Here is a 27,854-nt window from a genome sequence, read left to right as displayed (position 1 = left end):
GGGTGAATACAGGGAGGTTTTGTGTCTGTATCCATAACAGTGATGAGTACGGGGAGGGTTTGGGTCTGTATTTGTAACAGTGGTAAGTAAGGTAAGGTTTTGGATCTATATATATAACAATGGTGAGTACAGGGAGGGTTTGGGTCTGTGTCTTTGACAGTGGTTAGTATGTTGAGGGTTTGTGTCTGGATCTACAACAGTGGTGAGTATGTTGAGGGTTTGTGTCTGTATCTACAACAGTGGTGAGTACATGGAGGGTTTTGGTGTGTAACTATAACAGTTGTGATATCATAAAACATAAAATATTGGGAGTTTTGCACAAGTTCCTTTAACAAACGTAAGCGTAAGAATGCTAAAACAATGTCTGTGTATGCAGCTGGCAGATGTTTACATTCATATGCCATGAAATCTCGTGTACACGCGAGAAAAGTTCACAAATTTCGTAGGCATGCATGCGAGAAACACTTGCGCGACTACATGTATGTTCCGCTTCCACGTCTTTTTCTAGCCTGCGCGGGTAAAATATCTCGCATATGGAAATTTACCACCATTCTTCACCATTCACACACGGACGGTATGACTCGTCCTTGTGCACGCTTTTGTCCGTTTTCTTCCATACCCATTGAAAAAAAACTTTTTACATGGTCAAGATAGCTAGTGTTAGAAATGCCACATTAAGGTCGTCCATAACTTTACATTAGCACTAAAAGCATTTACGTTAAAACGGATTCCTCCTCACAGGTAGTTAATGTTTGCTTATTACAGACAAAGGAAATGGTGCAAGACATACGCAAAGTGTTCAAAGAGAGAATGCAGGCTGACAGCTGGATGGACAGTAAGACAAAACAGACGGCAATCGAAAAGGTAAGGACACTGGAGAAAACTGACCAAGGAGATATTGTTCCAACTGCAGCGCCGATGAATTTATTTATTTACTTATTTATTTGACTAACGTGAAACGAACACTTCATTAACAAATTTGTAAGTTATACGGCTGTGGTCAGATGTATGAATGAAGGAAACTTCTGTGTTTGGAGAAAACGGCCACCTTAATTAAGACAGGTAACTGTCGTACCTGGCAAATTTCCTTACTTAGATTGGCGACCAATCCAGCGCTCTTATTCTATTATCCATAATCGGAAAGGTGCTTATCACTTGAAGCTTTGAAACGGGATGTAACTCAGTCGGTAAGGTTTGCGACTGCTAACAGCGAAAAACACAAGGAGCAGGTTCAAAACCGCCCTTGGACAGGAAATGTGTAGCTTCGATTTTTACTATTCGTTGGGATATTCATGACAATAAGCATGTACGTCACACGCAGGAAAGATCGTTAGTAAGTTACCAAAAATGCGTGGTTTACCCCTTTGTTTCCTCCACTGCCATCAAATTCTTGGGTGTGCTTTTAAACAAAAAAAAATTCAGTCAACCAATCAATCATTACCCTTAAGCATCCAGTATTCATGTACATAAAGATGTTACCGGTATCCCTTTCAGCCTAAAACTATTCGCGAGCATATTAGATATACCCTGTGATGTATCCAGTATCTATATGCGTGGAAAAGTTGTTTATCCCCTGCAGCCTTACGCTATCCTCGAGCGAAATGAATAAGGCTATCTGTGTTTGTAGTTGCCTGTCCCGTTCAGCTTGGTACTATCCGTCTACAGACTGAATAACCTATGTGATTACATTGTTGATGTTCATGGTTGCTTGCTCCTTGCAGCTTGATGTTATCGCCTTGAATATTCCATCTGATTACATTGTTGATGTTCATGGTTGCTTGCTCCTTGCAGCTTGATGTTATCGCCTTGAGTATTCCATCTGATTACATTGTTGATGTTCATGGTTGCTTGCTCCTTGCAGCTTGATGTTATCGCCTTGAATATTCCATCTGATTACATTGTTGATGATCATGAAGTTGCTTGCTCCTTGCAGCTTGATGTTATCGCCTTGAATATTCCATCTGATTACATTGTTGATGATCATGAAGTTGCTTGCTCCTTGCAGCTTGATGTTATCGCCTTGAGTATTCCATCTGATTACATTGTTGATGATCATGAAGTTGCTTGCTCCTTGCAGCTTGATGTTATCGCCTTGAATATTCCATCTGATTACATTGTTGATGATCATGAAGTTGCTTGCTCCTTGCAGCTTGATGTTATCGCCTTGAGTATTCCATCTGATTACATTGTTGATGATCATGAAGTTGCTTGCTCCTTGCAGCTTGATGTTATCGCCTTGAATGTTCCATATGATTATATTGTTCATGCTCATTAAGTTGCTTGTTCTTGCAGCTTGACGCTATCCGCGAGCTGATCGGATATCCCCCGGATATCATGAATGACACCTTGCTGGACCAGCAGTTCGAAGATGTGAGTAGTGATGTGTTGTGAGTTATATGTATATCGTTGTGATGCATTTTACGTAGTATCGTTGTGATATATATAGCGGCTACTAGCATTGTGATGTGTTGAAATACCGTTACAGGATATTAGTAATGTGGATATGGTGTATTTTGAAATGAATAATATGTTGGGGTTATAGGTAATATGGTGGGGTGTTGCACATAATATGGTGGGATTGTTTTATGAGTAACATGGTGGGGTTATAGGTACAGTACGACCCAGGCTAAAAGTCAGTTGTTTACCGTCCACAACCAGCGCGTAGGCCCAACAGTCTTCTGCCACGTGTGTGTGTGTGTGTGTGTGTGTGTGTGTGTGTGTGTGTGTGTGTGTGTGTGTGCGTGTGTGTGTGTGTGTGTGTGTGTGATCGGTCTGAACGGTTCACTGACTCTGTAGGTTACTGTATGTTCAGGTTTGTATGTCCAGGCACTCTTTAGCCCCTCTACCAACCGTCTAGAAGACCTCTAGGAGCGCCCTAGTCTCTGCCTAGTTTTGACTTTAGGTGTGGACTGTACTGCAATATGGTTGTGCTGTATTCTGCGTCATATGGCGGAGTTATGTTATGAGTAATATCATGCTGTTATAAGTAATATGGTGGGGATGTAAGTAATAAGGTGCGACTGTAGTATGCGTGATATGGTGGGGTTATATTCTGCTTAATATAGTGGGGTTGTATTCTGCGTAATATGGTGGAGTGGTGGTATGGGTAACATTATGCAGCTGTATTCTGAGTGACATTGTGGGGATGTATTCTGAGAAACATCGTGGGGTTGTATTCTGAGTAACATTGTGGGGCTGTATTCTGAGTAACATTGTGGGGCTGTATTCTGAGTAACATTGTGGGCTGTATTCTGAGTAACATTGTGGGGTTGGATTCTGAGTAACATTGTGAGGCTGTATTCTGAGTAGTATTATGGGGCTGTGTTTTGAGTAACATTATTTGGCTGTACTCTGAGTAACATTGTGGGGCTGTATTCTGAGTAACATTGTGGGGCTGTATTTTGAGTAACATTATGTGGCTGTACTCTGAGTAACACTGTGGGGTTGTATTCTAAGTAACATTGTGGGGCTGTATTCTGAGTAACATTGTGGGGTTGGATTCTGAGTAACATTGTGGGGTTGGATTCTGAGTAACATTGTGGGGCTGTATTCTGAGTAACATTGTGGGGCTGTATTCTGAGTAACATTGTGGGGTTGGATTCTGAGTAACATTGTGGGGCTGTATTCTGAGTAGCATTGTGGGGATGTATTCTGAGTAACATTATTTGGCTGTTCTCTGAGTAACATTGTGGGGCTGTATTCTGAGTAACACTGTGGGGCTGTATTCTGAGTAACATTATGTGGCTGTACTCTGAGTAGCATTATAGGGTTGTATTCTGAGTAACATTGTGGGGCTGTATTCTGAGTTACATTGTGGGGTTGGATTCTGAGTAACATTGTGGGGTTGGATTCTGAGTTACATTGTGGGGCTGTATTCTAAGTAAAATTGTGGGGCTGTGTTCTGAGTAACCTTATGTGACTGTACTCTGAGTAACATTGTGGGGCTGTATTCTGAGTAACATTGTGGGGCTGTATTCTAAGTAACATTATGTGGCTGTATTCTGAGTAACATTGTGGGGTTGGATTCTGAGTAACATTGTGGGGCTGTATTCTGAGTAGCATTATGGGGCTGTATTCTGAGTAACATTATCAGTCTGTACTCTGAGTAACATTGTGGGGCTGTATTCTGAGTAACACTGTGGGGCTGTATTCTAAGTAACATTATGTGGCTGTGTTCTGAGTAACATTGTGGGGCTGTATTCTGAGTAACATTGTGGGGTTGTATTCTGAGTAACATTGTGGGGGTTGTATCCTGAGTAGTATTATGGGGCTGTATTCTGAGTAACATTATCAGGCTGTACTCTGAGTAACATTGTGTGGTTGTATCCTGAGTAACATTGTGGGGCTGTATCCTAAGTGATATTGTGGGGGTTGTATCCTGAGTAACATTGTGTGGTTGTATCCTAAGTGATATTGTGGGGGTCGTATCCTGAGTAACATTGTGTGGTTGTATCCTAAGTGATATTGTGGGGGTTGTATCCTAAGTAACATTGTGTGGTTGTATCCTAAGTAACATTGTAGGGGTTGTATCCTGAGTATCATTGTGTGGTTGTATCCTGAGTAACATTGTGGGGTTGTATCCTGAGTAATATTGTGGGGCTGTGTTCTGAGTAACATTGTGGGGTTGTATTCTGAGTAACATTGTGGGGGTTGTATCCTGAGTAACATTGTGGGGTTGTATCCTGAGTAACATTGTGGGGCTGTATCCTAAGTGATATTCTGGGAATTTATTCCGAATAATTTTTTGGGGTTGTATTCTTGGTAAAATCGTGGAGTTCTAGATACATATTTTTTTCAGTAATATAATTTAATATTTAAATTGCAGTTGATCATCACGGACCATTTCTTTGATAATATAGTGGCTGCTGTAAAAAGGCGACATTGGTCCATCTTGCAAAGCCTTCGTCAGCCAGCAGTTCGTGACCGGTGAGTATTTAATTGTAATACGGTTGTACGGTCGTGTGGTAGAACGTTATAACAATAAGAGCCTGTACAACAGTTCAGTTGTAGTTAGATTTACATTTACCACTATATCTATATACGTGAAAACGTCGTCGTATAAGTGAAAAAAATCTTGAGCATGGCATGAAACAATCCAATACGTGAAATCAATTCGCAGTACTATGGCTAGAATGGAAATACACCAACAGTAACAAGAATATCTCCGGGGAAAGAATCAATGATAATGACATTTTCCCACCTCCTTTAAAGATGCAGTATAAATACGCCAACATGCGGGATTTTATGGTATTCCAGTAAAGGAGCACGATAAATATACCAGCATGTGGATGAATACATGGTTATGCAATGACATTCCTGTAACGGTGCACCACAAACGGTACCAGCATGTGGATGAATACATGGTTATGCTATAACATTCCTGTAACGGTACACCACAAACAGTACCAGCATGAGGATCGTTACATGGTTATGCTATTACATTTCTGTAACGGTGCACCACAAACAGTACCAGCATGAGGATCGTTACATGGTTATGCTATGACATTTCTGTAACGGTGCACCACAAACAGTACCAGCATGGGGATCGTTACATGGTTATGCTATGACATTTCTGGAACGGTGCACCACAAACAGTACCAGCATGGGGATCGTCACATGGTTATGCTATGACATTCCTGTAATGGTGCACCACAAACAGTACCAGCATGGGGATCGTCACATGGTTATGCTATGACATTCCTGTAACGGTGCACCACAAACAGTACCAGCATGGGGATCGTTACATGGTTATGCTATGACATTTCTGTAACGGTGGACCACAAACAGTACCAGCATGGGGATCGTTAAATGGTTATGCTATGACATTCCTGTAACGGTGCACCACAAACAGTACCAGCATGGGGATCGTCACATGGTTATGCTATGACATTCCTGTAACGGTGCACCACAAACAGTACCAGCATGGGGATCGTTACATGGTTATGCTATGACATTCCTGTAACGGTGCACCACAAACAGTACCAGCATGGGGATCGTTACATGGTTATGCTATGACATTCCTGTAACGGTGGACCACAAACAGTACCAGCATGGGGATCGTCACATGGTTATGCTATGACATTCCTGTAACGGTGCACCACAAACATTACCAGCATGGGAATCGTCATGGCATTCCAGTAACGATGGACTATACGTATACCAGCATGGGGACCTGCATATACACCCCCTAAGACCATGGCTTAAACAGGTAAAATGCGATGCTGTTAACTGCAATTTTTGTGGACGTTACTTCGTCTAAAATGACGAAATCATTCTACAGGATTCAGAATATGTCATCTCACAGATGTTATTATTTTGTGGATTTCTTCGTTTCAGATGGGACCACGGTGCGACGACTGTGAATGCGTTTTACAAGTCTGAGAATAACATTATTGGTAGGCCTGATAGACGATCTACAATTTTCTTCTAAATTACACCTACATTGCACAGGCTAATAGACAAAGCGTATTTGAGCTGTAATCAGAGAAATGCAGTTTTCACAAATCTTCGCAAAGCTGTTTTCTCTCAACTTCTTTCAAAGAATCATTAAGAAAAGTTTCAATTTAAAACGAGTTGGCTCTCCATGAAGAAAAAAGCGACAAAAGCCCTTAAGACATTTTTCACTTTAAGCGACAAGATTTATAAAATAAAAAAAAGTTCAGGAAAATCGATTTATGAAGTTTATTTTGTGCATGTTGGCAGTTTCACGCCGTTGGTTGCTTTTTAAAACTATGTTGAAGTTAAGTCTTCATAATACAGCAGAAAAATCAAAGATCAATTGTGCAAAGCACCGTGGCTTGGCATGAGAACGTTTATTGTGTGCAAACCACTGTGGCTTTACATGAGAACGTTTATTGTGTGCAAACCACTGTGGCTTTACATGAGAACATTTGTTGTGTGTATGCTTAAGTTTTGTCCACAAAGCTCCAAGACTGCTGGGTTTCCATCTGTGGTTTTATGTCAGGAGGTTTGACAAGTACATGATGGAGTGGTGTCCACAAAGCTCCAAGATTGCTGGGTTTCCATCTGTGGTTTTATGTCAGGAGGTTTGACGGGTACATGATGAAGTGGTGTTCACAAAGCTCCAAGATTGCTGGGTTTCCATCTGTGGTTGTTTGCCAGGAGGTTTGACAGGTACATGATGAAGTGGTGTCCACAAAGCTCCAAGATTGCTGGGTTTCCATCTGTGGTTGTATGTCAGGAAGTTTGACGGGTACATGATGGAGTGGTGTTCACAAAGCTCCAAGATTGCTGGGTTTCCATGTGTGGTTGTTTGTCAGGAAGTTTGACGGGTATATGATGAAGTGGTGTTCACAAAGCTCCAAGATTGCTGGGTTTCCATCTGTGGTTGTTTGTCAGGAGGTTTGACAGTTACATGATGAAGTGGTGTCCACAAAGCTCCAAGATTGCTGGGTTTCCATCTGTGGTTTGATGTCAGGAGGTTTGACAGGTACATGATGAAGTGGTGTTCACAAAGCTCCAAGATTGCTGGGTTTCCATCTGTGGTTGTTTGTCAGGAGGTTTGACGGGTACATCATGAAGTGGTGTCCACAAAGCTCCAAGATTGCTGGGTTTCCATCTGTGGTTGTTTGTCAGGAGGTTTGACAGTTACATGATGGAGTGGTGTCCACAAAGCTCCAAGATTGCTGGGTTTCCATCTGTGGTTGTATGTCAGGAGGTTTGACAGGTACATGATGGAGTGGTGTTCACAAAGCTCCAACATTGCTGGGTTTCCATCTGTGGTTTTATGTCAGGAGGTTTGACGGGTACATGATGGAGTGGTGTTCACAAAGCTCCAAGATTGCTGGGTTTCCATCTGTGGTTGTATGTCAGGAAGTTTGACAGGTATATGATGATGTGGTGTCCACAAAGCTCCAAGGTTGCTGGGTTTCCATCTGTGGTTGTATGTCAGGAGGTTTGACGGGTACATGATGGAGTGGTGTTCACAAAGCTCCAAGATTGCTGGGTTTCCATGTGTGGTTGTTTGTCAGGAAGTTTGACGGGTATATGATGAAGTGGTGTCCACAAAGCTCCAAGATTGCTGGGTTTCCATCTGTGGTTGTATGTCAGGAGGTTTGACGGGTACATGATGAAGTGGTGTTCACAAAGCTCCAAGATTGCTGGGTTTCCATCTGTGGTTTGATGTCAGGAGGTTTGACAAGTACATGATGAAGCGGTGTCCACAAAGCTCCAAGATTGCTGGGTTTCCATCTGTGGTTGTTTGTCAGGAGGTTTGACAGTTACATGATGAAGTGGTGTCCACAAAGCTCCAAGATTGCTGGGTTTCCATCTGTGGTTGTATGTCAGGAGGTTTGACGGGTACATGATGGAGTGGTGTTCACAAAGCTCCAAGATTGCTGGGTTTCCATCTGTGGTTGTATGTCAGGAAGTTTGACAGGTATATGATGAAGTGGTGTCCACAAAGCTCCAAGATTGCTGGGTTTCCATCTGTGGTTGTTTGTCAGGAGGTTTGACAGGTACATCATGAAGTGGTGTCCACAAAGCTCCAAGATTGCTGGGTTTCCATCTGTGGTTGTTTGTCAGGAGGTTTGACAGGTACATGATGGAGTGGTGTTCACAAAGCTCCAAGATTGCTGGGTTTCCATCTGTGGTTGTATGTCAGGAAGTTTGACAGGTATATGATGAAGTGGTGTTCACAAAGCTCCAACATTGCTGGGTTTCCATCTGTGGTTGTATGTCAGGAGGTTTGACAGGTACATGATGGAGTGGTGTTCACAAAGCTCCAAGATTGCTGGGTTTCCATCTGTGGTTGTTTGTCAGGAAGTTTGACAGGTATATGATGAAGTGGTGTCCACAACTTGGACTTCGAGAAGCCTTTTAGATTATCATTCTTTGTCCAGTTGTAAATCTGATTACTGTGATGTAGATGCATTATTTCTGAGAACGGCCTGACTGTCCTCTTACTTGCAAGTAGAAGTTATCTCCTTATCGTCCACAGTAATTCCGGCTGGCATTTTGAGGAAACCGATTTTCAGCTTGGAGTATCCGAAGTAAGTATAAGAACTGATTAAATTCTGCAGCTATAGAGTATTGTGCCGCTTTGGAGTATTTTGCCGCTCTGGAACATTGTATCGCTCTGGAGTAATGTGCAGACATCATTGGCACCATTGAGTATTGTACTGCTGTCGAGTGCTTTGCTTCTATTAAATATTGTGCCGCCATCAAGTATATGTGCCACTGTCGAGTATTCTGCAGCTCTGGAGTATTGTGCACCTCTGGAGTTTTGTACGCTATCGAGTATTGTTCCTGTTTGGTTTATTCTACCGCTCCTGAGTATTGTGCTGCTATCGAATATTGTGCCGTTATCAGGTATTGTGATGTTCTGGATTATTGTACCACTCTTGAATATTTTGCTGCTAACAAGTATTGTGCCGTAATCGAGAAATGTGTCGCTCTCCATTATTGTACCACTCATGAGTGTTGTGCTGCTGTCGAGTATTGTGCCTTCATCTCTCGAATAATATGTCGCTATATAGCATTGTTATGTTTTTGTTTGAGAATTTTGATGCTATCGAGTATTGTGCCTTTATCTCGCAAACAATGTGTCGCAATATAGCATTGTTCTGCTGTTGAATCTTGTGCCGCAATCAAGTAATCTGCCGTTATCGAGTATTGTGCTGCTATGGCGTATTATGTCGTTATCGAGTATTGTGCCACTCTGAGTATTGTACCACTCTTGAGAATTTTGATGCTATCGAGTATTGTGCCGTTATCTCGCGAATAATGTGTCGCAATATAGCATTGTTCTGCTGTTGAATCTTGTGCGGTAATCAAGTAATCTTCCGTTGTGGAATATTGCGCTGCTATCGAGTCAGTATTTGGGCGCTCTCGAGTATTCTGTATCGTATGGACGTTCTTTTAATATTTTTACAGTTAGAATTTTCTGTTCATTTACCTATGTTTCAACGCAAAATGTAACGCAGCATCTCTGTGTAAAAACATACTACAATAAATGATATATCGGCGAACACATATCAACTGTGCTATTACAAAAATAACAATGTCTTGCAACATCTCTTTAATCTGTAAAAAAACTTAACTTCATTAAAAAATACCAAACATAGGAAATAATAAATCTGAATCAATATATATTGTTATCTATCGATCTTGAAATCGACACAGTGCATAAAGCACTCAGAGCTTCTCACTTTTATCTTGCAGATCTGTGATTTACTCCAGTCTGGGGTTTATAGTGGCTCATGAAATGACCCACGGTTTCGATAACACAGGTGAGTTGTAACAGATAACACCTTCGAGTCGTAACAAATAACACTGGTGAGTTGCAACAGGTAACACAGATCAGATGGAACAGAGAACACATGTGAGTCGTAATCAAATAACACAGGTGAGTTGGAACGGATAACACAGGTGAGTCGTAATCAGATAGCATACGTGAGTCGTGACAGACAACACTGGTGAGTTGTAACAGATAACACAGGTGAGTCGTAATCAGATAACATAGGTTTGTTTATTTATTTGATTGGTGTTTCACGCCGTACTCAAGAATATTTCACTTATACGACGGCGGATAACATAGGTGGGTCGTAATCAGATAACACAGGTAGATCGATACTAATGACAAATGAGTCGTAATCAGATAACACAGGTGAGTCGTAATCAGATAACATAGGTGAGTCGTAATCAGATAACACAGGTTTGTTTATTTATTTGATTGGTGTTTCACGTCGTACTCAAGAATATTTCACTTATACGACGGCGGATAACATAGGTGAGTCGTAATCTGATAACACAGGTAAATCGAAACTAATGACAGATGAGTAGTAATCAGATAACACAGGTGAGTCAAACATATAGCAGGTGAGTCGAACATATAACCCATGTGAGTCGTGTCAGATAATACAGATTTGTAATAGATAACACATATAAGTCGTAATACATAGCACTAAGACAAGTACCGGACAATACAGCTGACTTGTATTAGATAGCACAGATAACGCATGACGCAATAAAAAGCTGAATCACAACCCATAACATAGGTGAGTTCTGCCCAATAAATGTTATCAATGAACTGTCAGTAGTACAAAATTTATTTTAACTTTCTCTAGCCACGGCTGCTATTGAAAACTAAATAGCACGTGGTGTCATCCAAATGAGTTTCGGATCAACATTTGATCATTTGATCAGTTTTTAAGTTTTCACTAAAATCTGACAAAATCAAAAATGGGTATATATTTGATTTAAACGTATAGAAAAACTCATCACAAAAGTTCAGATGAAACAGTGCGTAAAGCTATTTGTAGTTTTCAGTATTTTTTTCCAGTTTTCGTTTTTGAGAAAAGGACACTTAAAAATATTTTTGTACGTTGTGTATTTGGGACAACCTCTTTTGTAGGCCTATAAATTGTCTTCATGTAATAACGTTATAAGTGAGGGTGTAACACATGTTTAATATATATATATATATATATATATATATATATATATATATATATATATATATATATATATATATATATATATATATATATATATATATATATATATATATATATATATATATATATATTTGCACTAAAAGTTGTTTTTTTCAGCTACCAAATAAGTTCAAATTGGATTTTGATCATATTCATATTTTTAATACATTCATAAGTCTTATCATAATGTGATGCATATGTTAGGATGTAAGCAACACATTAACATTCAAATAAATTTATTAGACGTGCATTATATCCTTATTTACAACATTATAATGCGAAGACGATATATGCCATGAGGTGGTCCCAAATACCCACCATACAAAATATTTTCAAGTAGGCCTACACTTTTCTCCTGAAAGAAAAAAAAAACGAAGAAAAAATAATAGAGACCATATTTCCAAATGAAGTTTTCACGCTCTTTCATCCGATTTTGGCATCATTTTTAACTTTTCTTCTCCTTTAAAGGTCTGCATTCACGAGGGTATGTATGGTAAATGTGTGCTAACCTGCTCTTGAACAGATATTTGTTATACTTCCTCCTATCACTGCTGGAAGAGACCTTGCTGATGATAATAAGCAGTCGAGGGCGCTCTTGGGACGGTTGCTTAGCCTTATGTTCGTTAAGGCTACTTGCTTTTCACTAACATTTGTCTGTAAATCAGGCCTTGGAAAGTTCGTTGATGGTTTACCCAGAGTGCTCGGGTTTTCTCCAGCCATAAAACTGCCCTCCGTCTCGCGTGAAATATTATTTAATACGCTATTATTAGCAAGAATCAAGTCAATAAATACATACGTCGTGCTGCCTTCCTCTCCAACCGTACCGTTACCTCCGGGCTCTGCCCTGTTTCCTCCCACCATAATGCTGGCCGCCGTCATATGTGAAATGGTCTTGAGTACAGAGTGAAACACCAATCAAACAAATAAAACACCAATCAAATAATTAAGTAAATCAATAAATACACATGAACTCAAGTAACAGTTTTTTCTGTTAACAGGCAGGAAATTTGACAAAGAAGGTAACTTGGTTGATTGGTGGTCGGAAACCGCCGAGGCGAGTTACAGGCAGAAAGATCGGTGCTATGTGAACCAATACTCCTCGTATACCATTAAAGATTACACTAAGGTATGACGAATAGAAATCCGTGACATTATGTCCGGTAATTATCAAATGCCGTAAGTAAAGTACCATTTTCTCGTGAAAGTACCTCAGGCATAACAGGCATTTCTTGTCTGAAGATACGTAGGTTTCTTGCTCCCAGAATAGATAAGAAGACTAGGTCCCGCAGGAACGTTGTGTCATTTATGCACTACATACCAACCATTAAGGTGGCCTTCGTGGTCGAGGTGGTCAGTGTGCCAAAAAGGCGCAATGACCAATGCAGTCGTTGTAAATGAATAAATCAAAGGAAATAATTAATGGAGCGTCCACCTCGAAGTCGGGAGACCCGGGATCAGTCGGGTCACACCAAAGACTAAAAATGTCACTTGTTGATGCCTCGGTTGGTGCTCAGCACTCAGAGGTTAGAGGAAGGAAACAGGACTGGTTGGCCCCATGTCAGTATAATGTGACTGGGTGGGATGTCATGTCTGGTGTCTTCGGCACGATACTTCAGTGCGGACAGCACTTTGGCGGCATGGACTCGCTCTAAAACACAAATTATCGTAAAAATTTGTTTAATTTTACACAGAATTAAAGCAAGTTATTTTACCACCGCATCTCGTCAGGTACCTGACAAAAGGTGGTGATTTGAAAACCGCAGTAGACCCGACAGGGTGTAGATTTGAACTCACGACTTCTTAGGTCGTTGGTCAAGAGATCAGTCTTATTTAACAAATCACCGGTTTTTGCTTCTTGTATATTTCAGGTAAATGGTACGAAAACGCTGGGGGAGAACATAGCGGACAACGGGGGCATACGTGACGCTTTCATGGTAAAACATTTATGACGTCTATTACCGCTAAGGAGAGTTCCAATTCACACATTGATTCATTAACTCGATTTCTAGACCCAGTTGTATAAAGATACCATCTTTTGAAGCTGTTTGAATCAACTCAAATCGTCCGGTATTTGTACATAGGTGCTTAAAAATGCACTTGATATTCGTCGCTAGCGTACTCGGCAGTTTCGGGTGCTGGCTATAGTATAGGAAGTTTTGAACATCCAAAATCTTTGCAAGGATCAGGAAGTGACAAATAACGTTGGGCTAAATGGGCGAATTGTTGACATTTGCAGATTTGTCCTACAGGGCAATGAAACTACGATATTTGAGGGCCACACGTATTCTGGTTACTTTTCTTGGTAGCAGCGATGCCGGGGTTCAACTCGGTATTTCCGGCCTAGTTTCACATCCATTTACTTGAATGGTGTCTTTATGCATTTAGATATAAACAAGTTGCATGCAATTAGAAAGCGTGCATTCTTCCTAGCCGTTAAAACAGTGTAATTCACTATATAGCATGATAATGTGGCAGATGTAGCACAGGTGAACGATTTTCAGCTTTATATAAAGTAGATATATGGCCCTTTTCACTCAGGTGTACAGTTATAACGATTTTTTTGTCACGCGAGCTGCAAATATGGGGAAAATTGCAGCTTTTGCGCGTGCTTACGTCATTCCCTGCTATATAAAATTTGTCTCCTTGCCTTAGGATGATGCTACGCCTTATGACTGCGTCTCCAGATGAATTTGTTAAAGAGAAATACCAACTTCCGATTTCGAGGGTTTCACTTCTGGTTTTTGCCAAAATTATACATGCGGAATGAGCCTCCAAATCTGCATCAGATAGACTATTTCCCAGAGAGAAATTTTCAAAGGTGTAGAAATTATTAGCATAGAAGGAGTTTTTTTAGCCACTTGACATTTTCAGCCAATAGTCCTCATGGACAAATTGAACATGCCCAGCTGTGCAAGTGCCGTTTCAATTTCTGATCAATCGTGTTAGCCGTTCTGGAGAAAATGGGATTATTTCATTTTGCATAAAATCCAACATGACGGCCAACTTACACGATCAAGTTACCAAAATTTCAAGTACTTCTTAAAACCTAGATGGTTTAAACCCCTAATTACTCGTCGACCAAACAGTCTATTCTGCCTCAGTTGTGTGTTTTACCCTCTCTCGGGTCGGTTTGCTACAGTCTTAAATATTACCATCTTCATATACGTCAGATATTCTTAAGTATGACAACAAACACACATCGATTAAATTATCACGTGATATGGGTGTTTGCAGGCATACACGGAATGGGTTAATCGTCAGGCAAAGGTCTCGACCGTGCCGTTTTTAGGACTTACAAATAACCAGGTGTTTTACCTGGCATTTGCACAGGTAAGTACAGTGCTTTAATTCCATTGACAACGTGCATTTGTGCTATGGCGTTTCAAAATCCATTTGATGGAATACGACTTATCATGTCGGATGGAGGCTCGCTCAACTTAAATGATCACCTGCCAATATATTTCCCACTAGTATTTCTTTAACATCCTTTGTGTCCCAATCAATACCTTTTCATTATTGTCAGTTTGTTCACCTTAAATGATCAGCTGCCAACTTACAACGCGTGCAACGTTTTCATCGTTGTGCACCTAAAATTATTAGCCGCTACATTTAAGATGTTACATTATATTACATTCAAATATGGGATATCAAAGGTAAACTAATTTATATTATGTAGACTCTTACCTTATCACGTTTGCTGCTCGGTTTTAACAAACTGCAATGCTGACGTCGTATAAGTTAAATATTCTTTAGTATCACGTTTTTGTGTCTCTCAACAAGACAATATTCCTATGTTTTTCAAACAAGGTGTATATCTGACAGTGTTTTGTCGCTGATTTGTTTTTTTCACTACAGCGTTGGTGTGAGACTCGAGGCAGCAAGTTCGCTTCATATGACGCCAAGAAAAACCTGCACAGCCCAGGAGAATTTCGGTAGGCCTTTTATGTCAAGCATTACATCTCCTAGTTGCTTGAACTATAGGGCCTTGTCCGTTGAAAATATTCCATATCTATCACTGTGTAAAAGGCATGCGTTTACTTTTGTGTAGTCGTATGCATTCCACAACTATGCGGCACAGTTACTATGCGGCCTTTTCGAGAGACTTGGGCTCCGCAGTACTGTCCACAATTACGAAGTCGATAGAATGAACATTTGTGGAGAAAATCGAATGAGTTTCGTATGTTTTATTCAGATATGTTACCGTCACGTACTAGATTAAAGTCTCTTGAATTTCCCAGGATATTCTGATAAACTCATTTTTACAGCTACCGTAAACGGCCTGCTTTGTAAGTTACCGATTTGTTTATCTGGTTAGTCTTTAACCCCCGTAATCAAGATTTTTTCTCGCTGAGTATACTGCCAGCTATCTCCAGCTACTTGACAAACTGCCTGACTTAAAGCCACATCGAAGTGTGTAACATCATTTGTAAAGGTAAACGTCATACAGTGAATGGTGTGTACTTTCACAACTGTGTCTCACTTTGCCAATCTACGTGTCACGCACGTTGTTCCAATACACCCGAACCTAGCCACGTTGTGTAAACTGGAATTAAAGCTGAATTGAATTAAAGTTGGACGCATTTGTTTCTGTATATCTGCTGTACAGTGCCCAAGCTTCACCGTGTGGCACTATGTAGGTGGATTGTATATTCTTGCGTGTTCACACGGTGAATAGACAACGCTAATGTTCTGTTTTGATTTTTTTTTGCAGTGTTAAAGGGACTTTGCAGAACTCCAATCATTTCGCTCAGACATTCAGCTGCGCATCTGGAACACTCATGAATTTTCGAAGCAAAAAGTGTCGCATCTGGTAAATCTCTGTCGCCAGAAATGGCGTATTTGGTAGATCTCTGTCATCAAAAATGTCGCATGTAGTAAATCTATGTGGTTGTAAGTGCCGTATTTGTGGTCTTAAATCTCTATCGACAGAAGTGTCGTATTTTGGTAAATCTTTCTCATCAGAAGTATCGTATATTGGTAAATCTTTGTCGTCAGAAGTGTCGTATTTGACAAATCTTTGTCGCTAAAGGTACCGTATTTAGTAAATCTCCGCACGCAGAAGTGTTGTATTTAATAAATCTTTGTCGACAGAAATATCGTATTAGACAAATTTCTGTATTGTGTTATTTAGAGTACATCCCTATCGTAAAAACTATATTATTTGGTAAATCTGTGTCGTCAAAGGTATCACATTTGGTAAATTTCTGTCGTTTTGGAAAAATTTCTGTGCTAAGAAAAATTAAGTTGAGTACATCTCTGTCGTCGGATGTGTTGTGGGAGGTAAATCCATGTTGTCTTAGATATTATTTCCTCGTCGGTTGAAACGTCATATATACTTTACGACAATAAACGTCACATATACTTACCACAATAAACGTCATATATACTTTACCACAATAAACGTCACATATACTTACCACAATAAACGTCATATATACTTTACCACAATAAACGTCCACAATAAACGTCATTTATACTTTATCACAATAAACGTCATATATACTTAGTACAATAAACGTCATATATATTTTACCCACAATAAACGTCATATATACTTACTACAATAAACGTCATATACAATTTACCGCAATTGTCATGTACAGTTTACCCCAGCCACCAAAACTGTTATATATGATGGAAGTGTTGTATATCACAGCCAAAAGTGTTGCATATGATAATTTTCGGGACACTCTTTTGTGTGTGATTTTTTGAGGCCAAAAGTGCTGCTTTAAATTGTGATAGTTCCAAAAGTGCGGCTTTATGTGGTGATGTCTCAGAACTAAAGTGGTGCTTTATATGGTGATATCTCGGTATAAAGAGTGCTGCTTTATATGACGATATCTCAGAACTAAAGTGCGGATTTATGTGGTGATATCTCAGAATTAAAGTGGTGCTTTATATGGTGATATCTCGGTATAAAAAGTGCTGCTTTATATGACGATATCTCAGAAATAAAGTGCTGCTTTATATGACGATATCTCAGAACTAAAGTGCTGCTTTATATGGTGATATCCCAAAACCAAAGTGCTGATCTGTATAGTCATGTCTCGGAACCAGAGTGCTGATTTATGTGGTGATATTTCGGAATCAAAAGTACTGTTGTTATTTGTTCAAATCTCTTAATGAGAACTGTTTTATTCGATTATCCCTGCTGTTAGAGCCTGCCGTATTCTGGACGACATAATTCTCTGAGATCACACACAGTCTCCTTCCTGCTGTGTCCGAATCGTTTATGGTATATTTTGTACTCTTTATTCCTCTGCTATTGTAATTCAGGAATCTTTTGTAGAAAGTCAGCCAAACCATTCTACCCGGCATGGAGTGGTTCTTACCACTGCTGTCCCTGTGGGACACACGAGTTATATTATAACACGGATCTGTCTCATCATGGATTTTTATTCTATAAAAATAGTATTTTCTTCATTTCAAATAAGTTGTTTTAGTAATAATTAATTTATTGTAATTTGATAATCTATCTTTCAAACATACGCTTGTCATAAACAGGAAACATCACTTTTTCTTTATATGGGCTAATTAAATCATTAAATTTATTCAACTGTTTGAAAAAACAATTTTTGGATGTTTATTTTTTACCAATTACGATTCAATAAAACGCTCTGCTTTGCTTAAAAATTGCGAATATTTTTTGTGTATATTTCATTATATATTTGCGGCATGAAAGTATACTTCAACTTCAACATTCATGGAGAGTAACATAAAGTCTAATATTTACAAAATTCTATGCCAACAAAGTGGCAGTTGTATCTATCTAAGCTGCAGGCTGTGCAACTTGCAGTCACCCAAGTCAAAGGTCCAGAACTTACAGGCCGTCCAAGTTACTGTCTCCCAACCTGTGACCACGGAAGTTGGAGGCCGTCAAAGTTGCACGTTGCATTGGAGCCAAAATAAATTAAACCGAAGTTCAAAACGGAGGATTAGTATAGCGTCCATAGCCACCCACATACATACATACAGACGGACAGACAGACAGACAAACAAACATTTCCGAAAATATATATAGACATTCACTATATTCATGATTGAACAGATGACCGATTTGTGCAGAGAAAAATGATTGATATTAATAAAACAAAGCAGGTTTTACGTCCCCTGACTTCAACAAGAATATTATGCCCCCCCCCCCACCCCGAGATACAAGACAACATATATACAGTAAGAGAGTGAGTGGTGTCAACAACAGGCAACAATGTAACATAGATAGTAACTTCAGGGTAATGGCTTCAGGGTTTAAGGCGGTCACTGTCTAATCTGATGAGGTCATTGTAGGCGCTCGGTAGGTGGTACCCGCTGTCTCGGTTAAGCTGTGGATTGTGTCGTCGGATCATGATGGCTTCCGGCAGTTTCCTTCTTTTATAGTCTGACTGGTTGTTTTGTAGGGTATGAACTGTGTTCCAGTGGAGTTAATCACAATTAATGCAGTACACAGATCCTTTGGGTTCTTCCCTATGGGTTGGCTGTTTTTTCCATTGGCTTTGAGTAAGGTTTTAAGGTTAGAGGCGGAGGTAAACGTTGTTTGTATGTTCAGTTTGTCATGCAGGAGTCTTCTTATCTGGTACCTTGGGGTGCCTATATACGGAATGGTTATATATACTACCGGGCAAAAGAAACGTATAACCTTGTTCAGCACCACAAGAAAGAGAAAGAAAGACAGACAGTATCAACATGATAAGCATTATATTGCAATAAACCATTTTCCAAGTTCTGTTCAAAAATTCAAAGCCATATGGATATTACACTTGCTGTCAGGCCGAGTAAACAAGGCATGGGGTAAATCTGAAAAATTACACAAATGCAAGTAAAGGGACTCCCTTAAAAAGGTGTACCTAATGTCCTATCATGTCATCAGACAGATCGTTAGTAGCGTGTGTGAGCACCCATTGCATCAATTAAAGTCAAAATAAGTCTCCTCATGGAAGTCGTCAGCCGCCGGATGACGTCATCAGGAATTCTGTCCCACCCCTCAAATAAAGCCTGTTCGAGCTGTTGCCTGTTTTGTGGGGGAGGGACGCGTTGCCTAAGACGTCGATCAAGATGATCCCACAGGTGCTCTAAGGGATTCATGTCTGGCGATCGTGCTGGCCAAGGCAGTACGTTGACATCAACGGTGTCCGGATTATTTAGTACAACTCTGGCGGTATGAGGTCGTGCATTGTCCTGCTGCAAAAGGATACCCCTTTGCTGTTGATGCACGAATGGCACCACAACAGGTTCCAATATTTCATCTCGGTATCTTTGGCCAGTCAGATTTCCCTGGATGATGACCAATCTCGTTCTCACCTGTCCACAAATTCCGCCCCATACAAGCACCCAACCAGCACCAAAAGGGTGGACATTCTGAATGCAGTTTTGTGCCAATCGCTCTCCCCTGCTTCGATACACACGAATTCGACCATCATTTCTGAAGAGGTTATATCGGCTTTCATCAGTGAACAGCACCCTTTCCCAGTCTCGTCGCTGCCATCGACGTACAACTCTTGCCCAACGCAGCCTGTTTTGACGGTGTAGAGGAGTCAATGCCATTCCACGGAAGGGGCGATAGGCTCTGATACCACTCACGCGGAGTCGTCGTAAGACTGTGCATTTGCTGATGGGGTGTCCCAGTGCCGTTTCCGCCGTTGACGTCGCCGTCACAAACCGGTTACGCAGGTGGATTGTGCGGATGTACCGGTCTTCGTCAGGCGTTGTAACACTTGGCCTGCCCGATCTTGGACGATCTTGTGACCCAACAGTCTCTGATGGTGGCTTGACTGCAATTGAATGTTCTGGCAATGTGGTGTTGGCTGGCCCCCATGTCGGCCATACCAGTGGCTCTATCACGTTCTGCTTGTGTGAGTCTTGGCATCTCTTAGATGTTTTTTATTGTATTGCACCCTTACCATGTGCTACATCGGTATTTATACGGCGGTCATTATCGAGAATTTTCAACAGGGCCCGAAACTCTGTTTTCCCGATTTTTCATGATGTCTTACACCAATTTCAATGAATCTCGTTAAAAAGTGACGTGCACACAGGGTGCTTATGTGCAAACGTATTCGCACAACGTTCAAACTTATTCAACTTATATTTCCATAGAAAAAACTGCATTTAAAAGTTATACGTTTCTTTTGCCCAGTAGTATATATATTGGGGTGGTCGGGTCTCGTTGTTCTGGTCTTGTTAGTCGGATTGTGGGTTTTGCTGATCGTTCTCTCCACTAATTGTGGGGGGTATCGCTTTTGGGTGGTGAAGGCTGTTTTGAGGTGATTTATTTCTTCTTGGAGGTTGATGCTGAAAATCTGTAGGGCTCGTTTTGTTAGGGTAGATATTATTCCTCTCTTGATCCGATTAGGTTGGTTAGATTGGTAATTCACGCATTGGTCTGAGTGTGTGGGTTTGCGGTATACTGAAGTGAGGAGTTTGTCGTACCTCTTGGTAATAAGTACATCCAGAAACGGTATGGTTTTGTTGCATTCTTGTTCCATGGTGAACTGTATCCTGTTGTTCTGGGTGTTGAGGTGGTCAAGTAGGGACTGGGGGTTGTCAGTCTTGTTTAGTGCTACGAATGTGTCATCTACCTTACGGATCCAACACAACGGTTTGATGGGGCTTGCAGCTAAGGCTTTGTTGTCAAATTCTGTCATGTATATTTCGGAGATAAGTGGTGATAGGGGGGATCCCATCGGTAAACCGTGGAGTTGTTCATATATATCATCCCCCCACGTGAAATAGGTGGAATGCATACACGAGTCCAGGAGGCTGATTATGCTGTCAGGTTTCATGGCTGTGTTGAGAGGGTGTTGTCCGCTGTTCAGCTTCTGTCGTATGATGTCTAGGGATTCTTCTCTAGGGATATTGGTGAATAGGTCGATGACGTCGTAACTGATCAGTTGGGCTGTGCCTGGAACGTCTTTAAGTTTGTTGATGTAAGATTTGGAAGTTTTGCCCAGAGGAAAACCCAACTCCACTGGAACACAGTTCATACCCTACAAAACAACCAGTCAGACTATAAAAGAAGGAAACTGCTGGAAGCCATCATGATCCGACGACACAATTAACAGCTTAACAGTGACAGCGGGTACCACCTACCGAGCGCCTACAATGACCTCATCAGATTAGACAGTGACCGCCTTAAACCCTGAAGCCATTACCCTGAAGTTACTATCTATGTTACATTGTTGCCTGTTGTTGACACCACTCACTCTCTTACTGTATATATGTTGTCTTGTATCTCTGTGGTTTAATAACGATGTAAGAACCTACATCGAAACGTCACCAACACAATAAATTCAGGAACTGTTATCCATAAGTAATGCCTCTGTCAATCTATCGTTGATACTCTTTGGTACATCACTGAACTGGTGGCGTATCTAACTAACTGCATGTTTCAAGCACACATTCCTTTCCTCTTCCATCATTTGTAAGAGGGATTGTGTTAACTAACACTTGTAAGAGGGATTGTGTTTACTAACACTTGTAAGAGGGATTGTGTTTACTAACACTTGTAAGAGGCATTGTGTTTCCTAACACTTGTACGGAAGAGTGTGTACACTAACACTTGTAAGAGGGAGTGTGTTCACCAACACTTGTAAGAGGGAGTGTGTTCACCAACACTTGTAAAAGTGGGTGTGTTCACCAACACTTGTACGAGGGAGTGTGTTCACCAACACTTGTACGAGGGAGTGTGTTCACCAACACTTGTAAGAGGGAGTGTGTTCACCAACACTTGTAAGAGGGAGTGTGTTCAATAACACTTGTAAGGGGGAGTGTGTTCACCAACACTTATACGAGTGAGTGTGTTCACCAACACTTGTAAGAGGGAGTGTGTTCACTTGTAAGAGGGAGTGTGTTCACTAACACTTGTAAGAGGGAGTGTCTTAACTAACACTTGTAAGAGGGAGTGTGTTTACTAACACTTGTACGGGGGAGTGTGTTCACCAACACTTGTAAGGGGGGGGGGGGGTGTTCGCTAACACTTGTACGAGGGAGTGTGTTCACCAACACTTGTAAGAAGGAGTGTGTTCACCAACACTTGTAAGAGGGAGTGTGTTCACCAACACTTGTAGAAGTGGGTGTGTTCACCAACACTTGTAAGGGGGAGTGTGTTCACCAACACTTGTAAAAGGGAGTGTGTTCACTAACACTTGTAACAGCGAGTGTGTTTACTAACACTTGTAAGAGGCATTGTGTTCACCAAAACTTGTAAGAGGGAGTGTGTTCACCAACACTTGTACGGAAAAGTGTGTTCACTAACACTTGTAAGAGGGAGTGTGTTCACCAACACTTGTAAGAGGGAGTGTGTTCACCAACACTTGTGAAAGTGGGTGTGTTCCCCAACACTTATATGAGTTAGTGTGTTCACCAACACTTGTACGAGGGAGTGTGTTCACTAACACTTGTAAGAGGGAGTGTCTTAACTAACACTTGTAAGAGGGAGTGTGTTTACTAACACTTGTAAGAGGGAGTGTGTTCAATAACACTTGTACGGGGGATTGTGTTCACCAACACTTATATGAGTGAGTGTGTTCACCAACACTTGTACGAGGGAGTGTGTTTACCAACACTTGTAAGAGGGAGTGTGTTCACTAACACTTGTAAGAGGGAGTGTCTTAACTAACACTTGTAAGAGGGAGTGTTCACTTGTAAGAGCGAGTGTGTTCAACACTTGTAAGAGGGAGTGTGTTCACTAACACTTGTAAGAGGGAGTGTGTTCACCAACACTTGTAAGAGGGAGTGTGTTCACCAACACTTGTAAGAGGGATTGTGTTCACTAACACTTGCAAGAGGGATTGTGTTCACCAACACTTGTAAGAGGGAGTGTGTTCACGTACACTTGTAAGAGGGAGTGTGTTCACCAACACTTGTAAGAGGGAGTGTGTTCACGTACACTTGTAAGAGGGAGTGTGTTCACCAACACTTGTAAGAGGGAGTGTGTTCACCAACACTTGTAAGAGGGAGTGTGTTAACTAACACTTGTAAGAGGGAGTGTGTTTACTAACACTTGTAAGGGGGAGTGTGTTCACTAACACTTGTAAGAGGGAGTGTGTTTACTAACACTTGTAAGAGGGAGTGTGTTCACCAACACTTGTAAGAGGGAGTGTGTTCACCAACACTTGTAAGAGGGAGTGTGTTCACCAACACTTGTAAGAGGGAGTGTGTTCACCCACACTTGTACGGAGGAGTGTGTTCACTAACACTTGTACGAGGGAGTGTGTTCACCAACACTTGTAAGAGGGAGTGTGTTCACCAACACTTGTAGAAGTGGGTGTGTTCACCAAGACTTGTAAGGGGGAGTGTGTTCACTAACACTTGTAAAAGGGAGTGTGTTCACTAACACTTGTAAAAGCGAGTGTGTTTACTAACACTTGTAAGAGGCATTGTGTTCACCAAAACTTGTAAGAGGGAGTGTGTTCACCAACACTTGTACGGAAAAGTGTGTTCACTAACACTTGTAAGAGGGAGTGTGTTCACCAACACTTGTGAAAGTGGGTGTGTTCACCGACACTTATATGAGTGAGTGTCTTCACCAACACTTGTACGAGGGAGTGTGTTCACCAACACTTGTAAGAGGGAGTGTGTTCACTAACACTTGTAAGAGGGAGTGTCTTAGCTAACACTTGTAAGAGGGAGTGTGTTTACTAACACTTGTAAGAGGGAGTGTGTTCACCAACACTTGTACGGGGGAGTGTGTTCACCAACACTTGTAAGGGGGGGGGGGTGTTCGCTAACACTTGTACGAGGGAGTGTGTTCACCAACACTTGTAAGAAGGAGTGTGTTCACCAACACTTGTAATAGGGAGTGTGTTCACCAACACTTGTACGGAGGAGTGTGTTCACTAACACTTGTACGAGGGAGTGTGTTCACCAACACTTGTAAGAGGGAGTGTGTTTACCAACACTTGTAGAAGTGGGTGTGTTCACCAACACTTGTAAGGGGGAGTGTGTTCACCAACACTTGTAAAAGGGAGTGTGTTCACTAACACTTGTAAAAGCGAGTGTGTTTACTAACACTTGTAAGAGGCATTGTGTTCACCAAAACTTGTAAGAGGGAGTGTGTTCACCAACACTTGTACGAAAAAGTGTGTTCACTAACACTTGTAAGAGGGAGTGTGTTCACCAACACTTGTAAGAGGGAGTGTGTTCACCAACACTTGTGAAAGTGGGTGTGTTCACCAACACTTATATGAGTGAGTGTGTTCACCAACACTTGTACGAGGGAGTGTGTTCACCAACACTTGTAAGAGGGAGTGTGTTCACTTGTAAGAGGGAGTGTGTTCACTAACACTTGTAAGCGGGAGTGTCTTAACTAACACTTGTAAGAGGGAGTGTGTTTACTAACACTTGTAAGGGGGATTGTGTTCACCAACACTTGTAAGAGGGAGTGTGTTCATCAACACCATCAACACTTGTAAGAGGGAGTGTGTTCACCAACACTTGTAAGAGGGAGTGAGTGAGTGAGTGCTTGGGGTTTAACGTCGTACTCAACAATTTTTCAGTCATATGACGACGAAGGAATCATTAGGGTGCATGCACGTGTAATGTGCCTCCTTGTTGCAGGACGGATTTCCACCGCTCTTTTATTTAGTGCTGCATCACTGAGACGACTTACCGAAGGCAAGTAAGCCGCCCCGCCCGAGCCATTATACTGATACGGGTCAACCAGTCGTTGCACTATCCCCTTCATGCTGAACGCCAAGCGAGGAAGTTACAACTTCCTCTTTTAAAGTCTTAGGTGTGACTCGACCAAGGATTGATCCTGGATCTACCGGTCACGAAGCGGACGCTCTACCAACTGTGCTATCCGGGCCGGTGTGTAAGAGGGAGTGTGTTCACCAACACTTGTAAGAGGGAGTGTGTTCACTAACACTTGTAAGAGGGAGTGTGTTCACCAACACTTCTACGGAAGAGTGTGTTCACCAACACTTGTACGAGGGAGTGTGTTCACCAACACTTGTAAAAGGGAGTGTGTTCACTTGTAAGAGGGAGTGTGTTCACCAACACTTGTAAGAGGGAGTGTGTTCACTAACACTTGTAAGAGGGAGTGTGTTCACCAACACTTGTAAGAGGGAGTGTGTTCACCAACACTTGTAAGAGGGATTGTGTTCACTAACACTTGTACGGGGGAGTGTGTTCACCAACACTTGTAAGAGGGAGTGTGTTTACCAACACTTGTAGAAGTGGGTGTGTTCACCAACACTTGTAAGGGGGAGTGTGTTCACCAACACTTGTAAAAGGGAGTGTGTTCACTAACACTTGTACGGAGGAGTGTGTTCACTAACACTTGTACGAGGGAGTGTGTTCACCAACACTTGTAAGAGGGAGTGTGTTTACCAACACTTGTAGAAGTGGGTGTGTTCACCAACACTTGTAAGGGGGAGTGTGTTCACCAACACTTGTAAAAGGGAGTGTGTTCACTAACACTTGTAAAAGCGAGTGTGTTTACTAACACTTGTAAGAGGCATTGTGTTCACCAAAACTTGTAAGAGGGAGTGTGTTCACCAACACTTGTACGAAAATGTGTGTTCACTAACACTTGTAAGAGGGAGTGTGTTCACCAACACTTGTAAGAGGGAGTGTGTTCACCAACACTTGTGAAAGTGGGTGTGTTCACCAACACTTATATGAGTGAGTGTGTTCACCAACACTTGTAAGAGGGAGTGTGTTCACTAACACTTGTAAGAGGGAGTGTGTTCACTAACACTTGTAAGCGGGAGTGTCTTAACTAACACTTGTAAGAGGGAGTGCGTTTACTAACACTTGTAAGGGGGATTGTGTTCACCAACACTTGTAAGAGGGAGTGTGTTCATCAACACTTGTAAGAGGGAGTGTGTTCACCAACACTTGTAAGAGGGAGTGAGTGAGTGAGTGCTTGGGGTTTAACGTCGTACTCAACAATTTTTCAGTCATATGACGACGAAGGAATCATTAGGGTGCATGCACGTGTAATGTGCCTCCTTGTTGCAGGACGGATTTCCACCGCTCTTTTATTTAGTGCTGCATCACTGAGACGACTTACCGAAGGCAAGTAAGCCGCCCCGCCCGAGCCATTATACTGATACGGGTCAACCAGTCGTTGCACTATCCCCTTCATGCTGAACGCCAAGCGAGGAAGTTACAACTTCCTCTTTTAAAGTCTTAGGTGTGACTCGACCAAGGATTGATCCTGGATCTACCGGTCCCGAAGCGGACGCTCTACCAACTGTGCTATCCGGGCCGGTGTGTAAGAGGGAGTGTGTTCACCAACACTTGTAAGAGGGAGTGTGTTCACTAACACTTGTAAGAGGGAGTGTGTTCACCAACACTTCTACGGAAGAGTGTGTTCACCAACACTTGTACGAGGGAGTGTGTTCACCAACACTTGTAAGAGGGAGTGTGTTCACTTGTAAGAGGGAGTGTGTTCACCAACACTTGTAAGAGGGAGTGTGTTCACTAACACTTGTAAGAGGGAGTGTGTTCACCAACACTTGTAAGAGGGAGTGTGTTCACCAACACTTGTAAGAGGGATTGTGTTCACCAACACTTGTACGGGGGAGTGTGTTCACCAACACTTGTAAGAGGGAGTGTGTTCACGTACACTTGTAAGAGGGAGTGTGTTAACCAACACTTGTAAGAGGGAGTGTGTTCACCAACACTTGTAAGAGGGAGTTGGTTAACTAACACTTGTAAGAGGGAGTGTGTTTACTAACACTTGTAAGGGGGAGTGTGTTCACTAACACTTGTAAGGGGGAGTGTGTTCACTAACACTTGGAAGAGGGAGTGTGTTTACTAACACTTGTAAGAGGGAGTGTGTTCACCAACACTTGTAAGAGGGAGTGTGTTCACCAACACTTGTAAAAGGGAGTGTGTTCACCAACACTTGTAAGATGGAGTGTGTTCACCAACACTTGTAAGAGGGAGTGTGTTCACCAAACACTTGTAAGATGGAGTGTGTTCACCAACACTTGTAAGAGGGCGTGTGTTCACCAACACTTGTAAGAGGGAGTGTGTTCACTTACACTTGTAAGGGGGGGGTGTGTTCACCAACACTTGTAAGAGGGAGTGTGTTTACTAACACTTGTAAGAGGGAGTGTGTTCACCAACACTTGTAATAGGGATTGTGTTCACCAACACTTGTAAGAGGGAGTGTGTTCACCAACACTTGTAAGAGAGGGAGTGTGTTCACCAACACTTGTAAGAGGGAGTGTGTTCACCAACACTTGTAAGAGGGAGTGTGTTCACTAACACAGTTAGCAGTTATCCTGATTAATGCTGCTTAATAATCTCACAATTAGAAATTTGTCATTTATACGATGATGGTCAGTTTTATAAGTGGAGGAAACAGTAATGACCCCGAGGTAAACCATTAACCTTTGGCAAAACAATTGGTCTAGGAAGACAGTTGGACTGTCCAAACAGGCAGAC

At 41.6% G+C, this 27,854-nt stretch overlaps 1 protein-coding gene across 3 annotated transcripts in view; it reads left to right on the top strand.

Moving 5' to 3' along the window:
- LOC135476252 (neprilysin-like) overlaps positions 1–18,069 on the top strand; it is a 48,697-nt gene extending 30,628 nt beyond the window's left edge. For all 3 annotated transcript variants that reach the window (XM_064756214.1, XM_064756212.1, XM_064756213.1), the window contains exons 14-24: positions 766–864; positions 2,293–2,370; positions 4,826–4,926; positions 6,337–6,395; positions 8,960–9,011; positions 10,183–10,250; positions 12,455–12,582; positions 13,325–13,390; positions 14,691–14,786; positions 15,312–15,388; positions 16,168–18,069. In XM_064756214.1, the coding sequence (XP_064612284.1) occupies positions 766–864; positions 2,293–2,370; positions 4,826–4,926; positions 6,337–6,395; positions 8,960–9,011; positions 10,183–10,250; positions 12,455–12,582; positions 13,325–13,390; positions 14,691–14,786; positions 15,312–15,388; positions 16,168–16,270 (927 nt within the window). In that variant the 3' untranslated portion in view covers positions 16,271–18,069. The remainder of the gene's footprint in view (positions 1–765; positions 865–2,292; positions 2,371–4,825; positions 4,927–6,336; positions 6,396–8,959; positions 9,012–10,182; positions 10,251–12,454; positions 12,583–13,324; positions 13,391–14,690; positions 14,787–15,311; positions 15,389–16,167) is intronic.
- Positions 18,070–27,854: the final 9,785 nt, after the last annotated feature.

Source organism: Liolophura sinensis, chromosome 10 (assembly GCF_032854445.1).
Source record: "Liolophura sinensis isolate JHLJ2023 chromosome 10, CUHK_Ljap_v2, whole genome shotgun sequence".
NCBI classification, from domain to species: Eukaryota; Metazoa; Mollusca; class Polyplacophora; order Chitonida; family Chitonidae; genus Liolophura; species Liolophura sinensis.
Note: the sequence above shows the minus strand (reverse complement) of the source record. Positions and strands in the feature narration are given on the sequence as shown.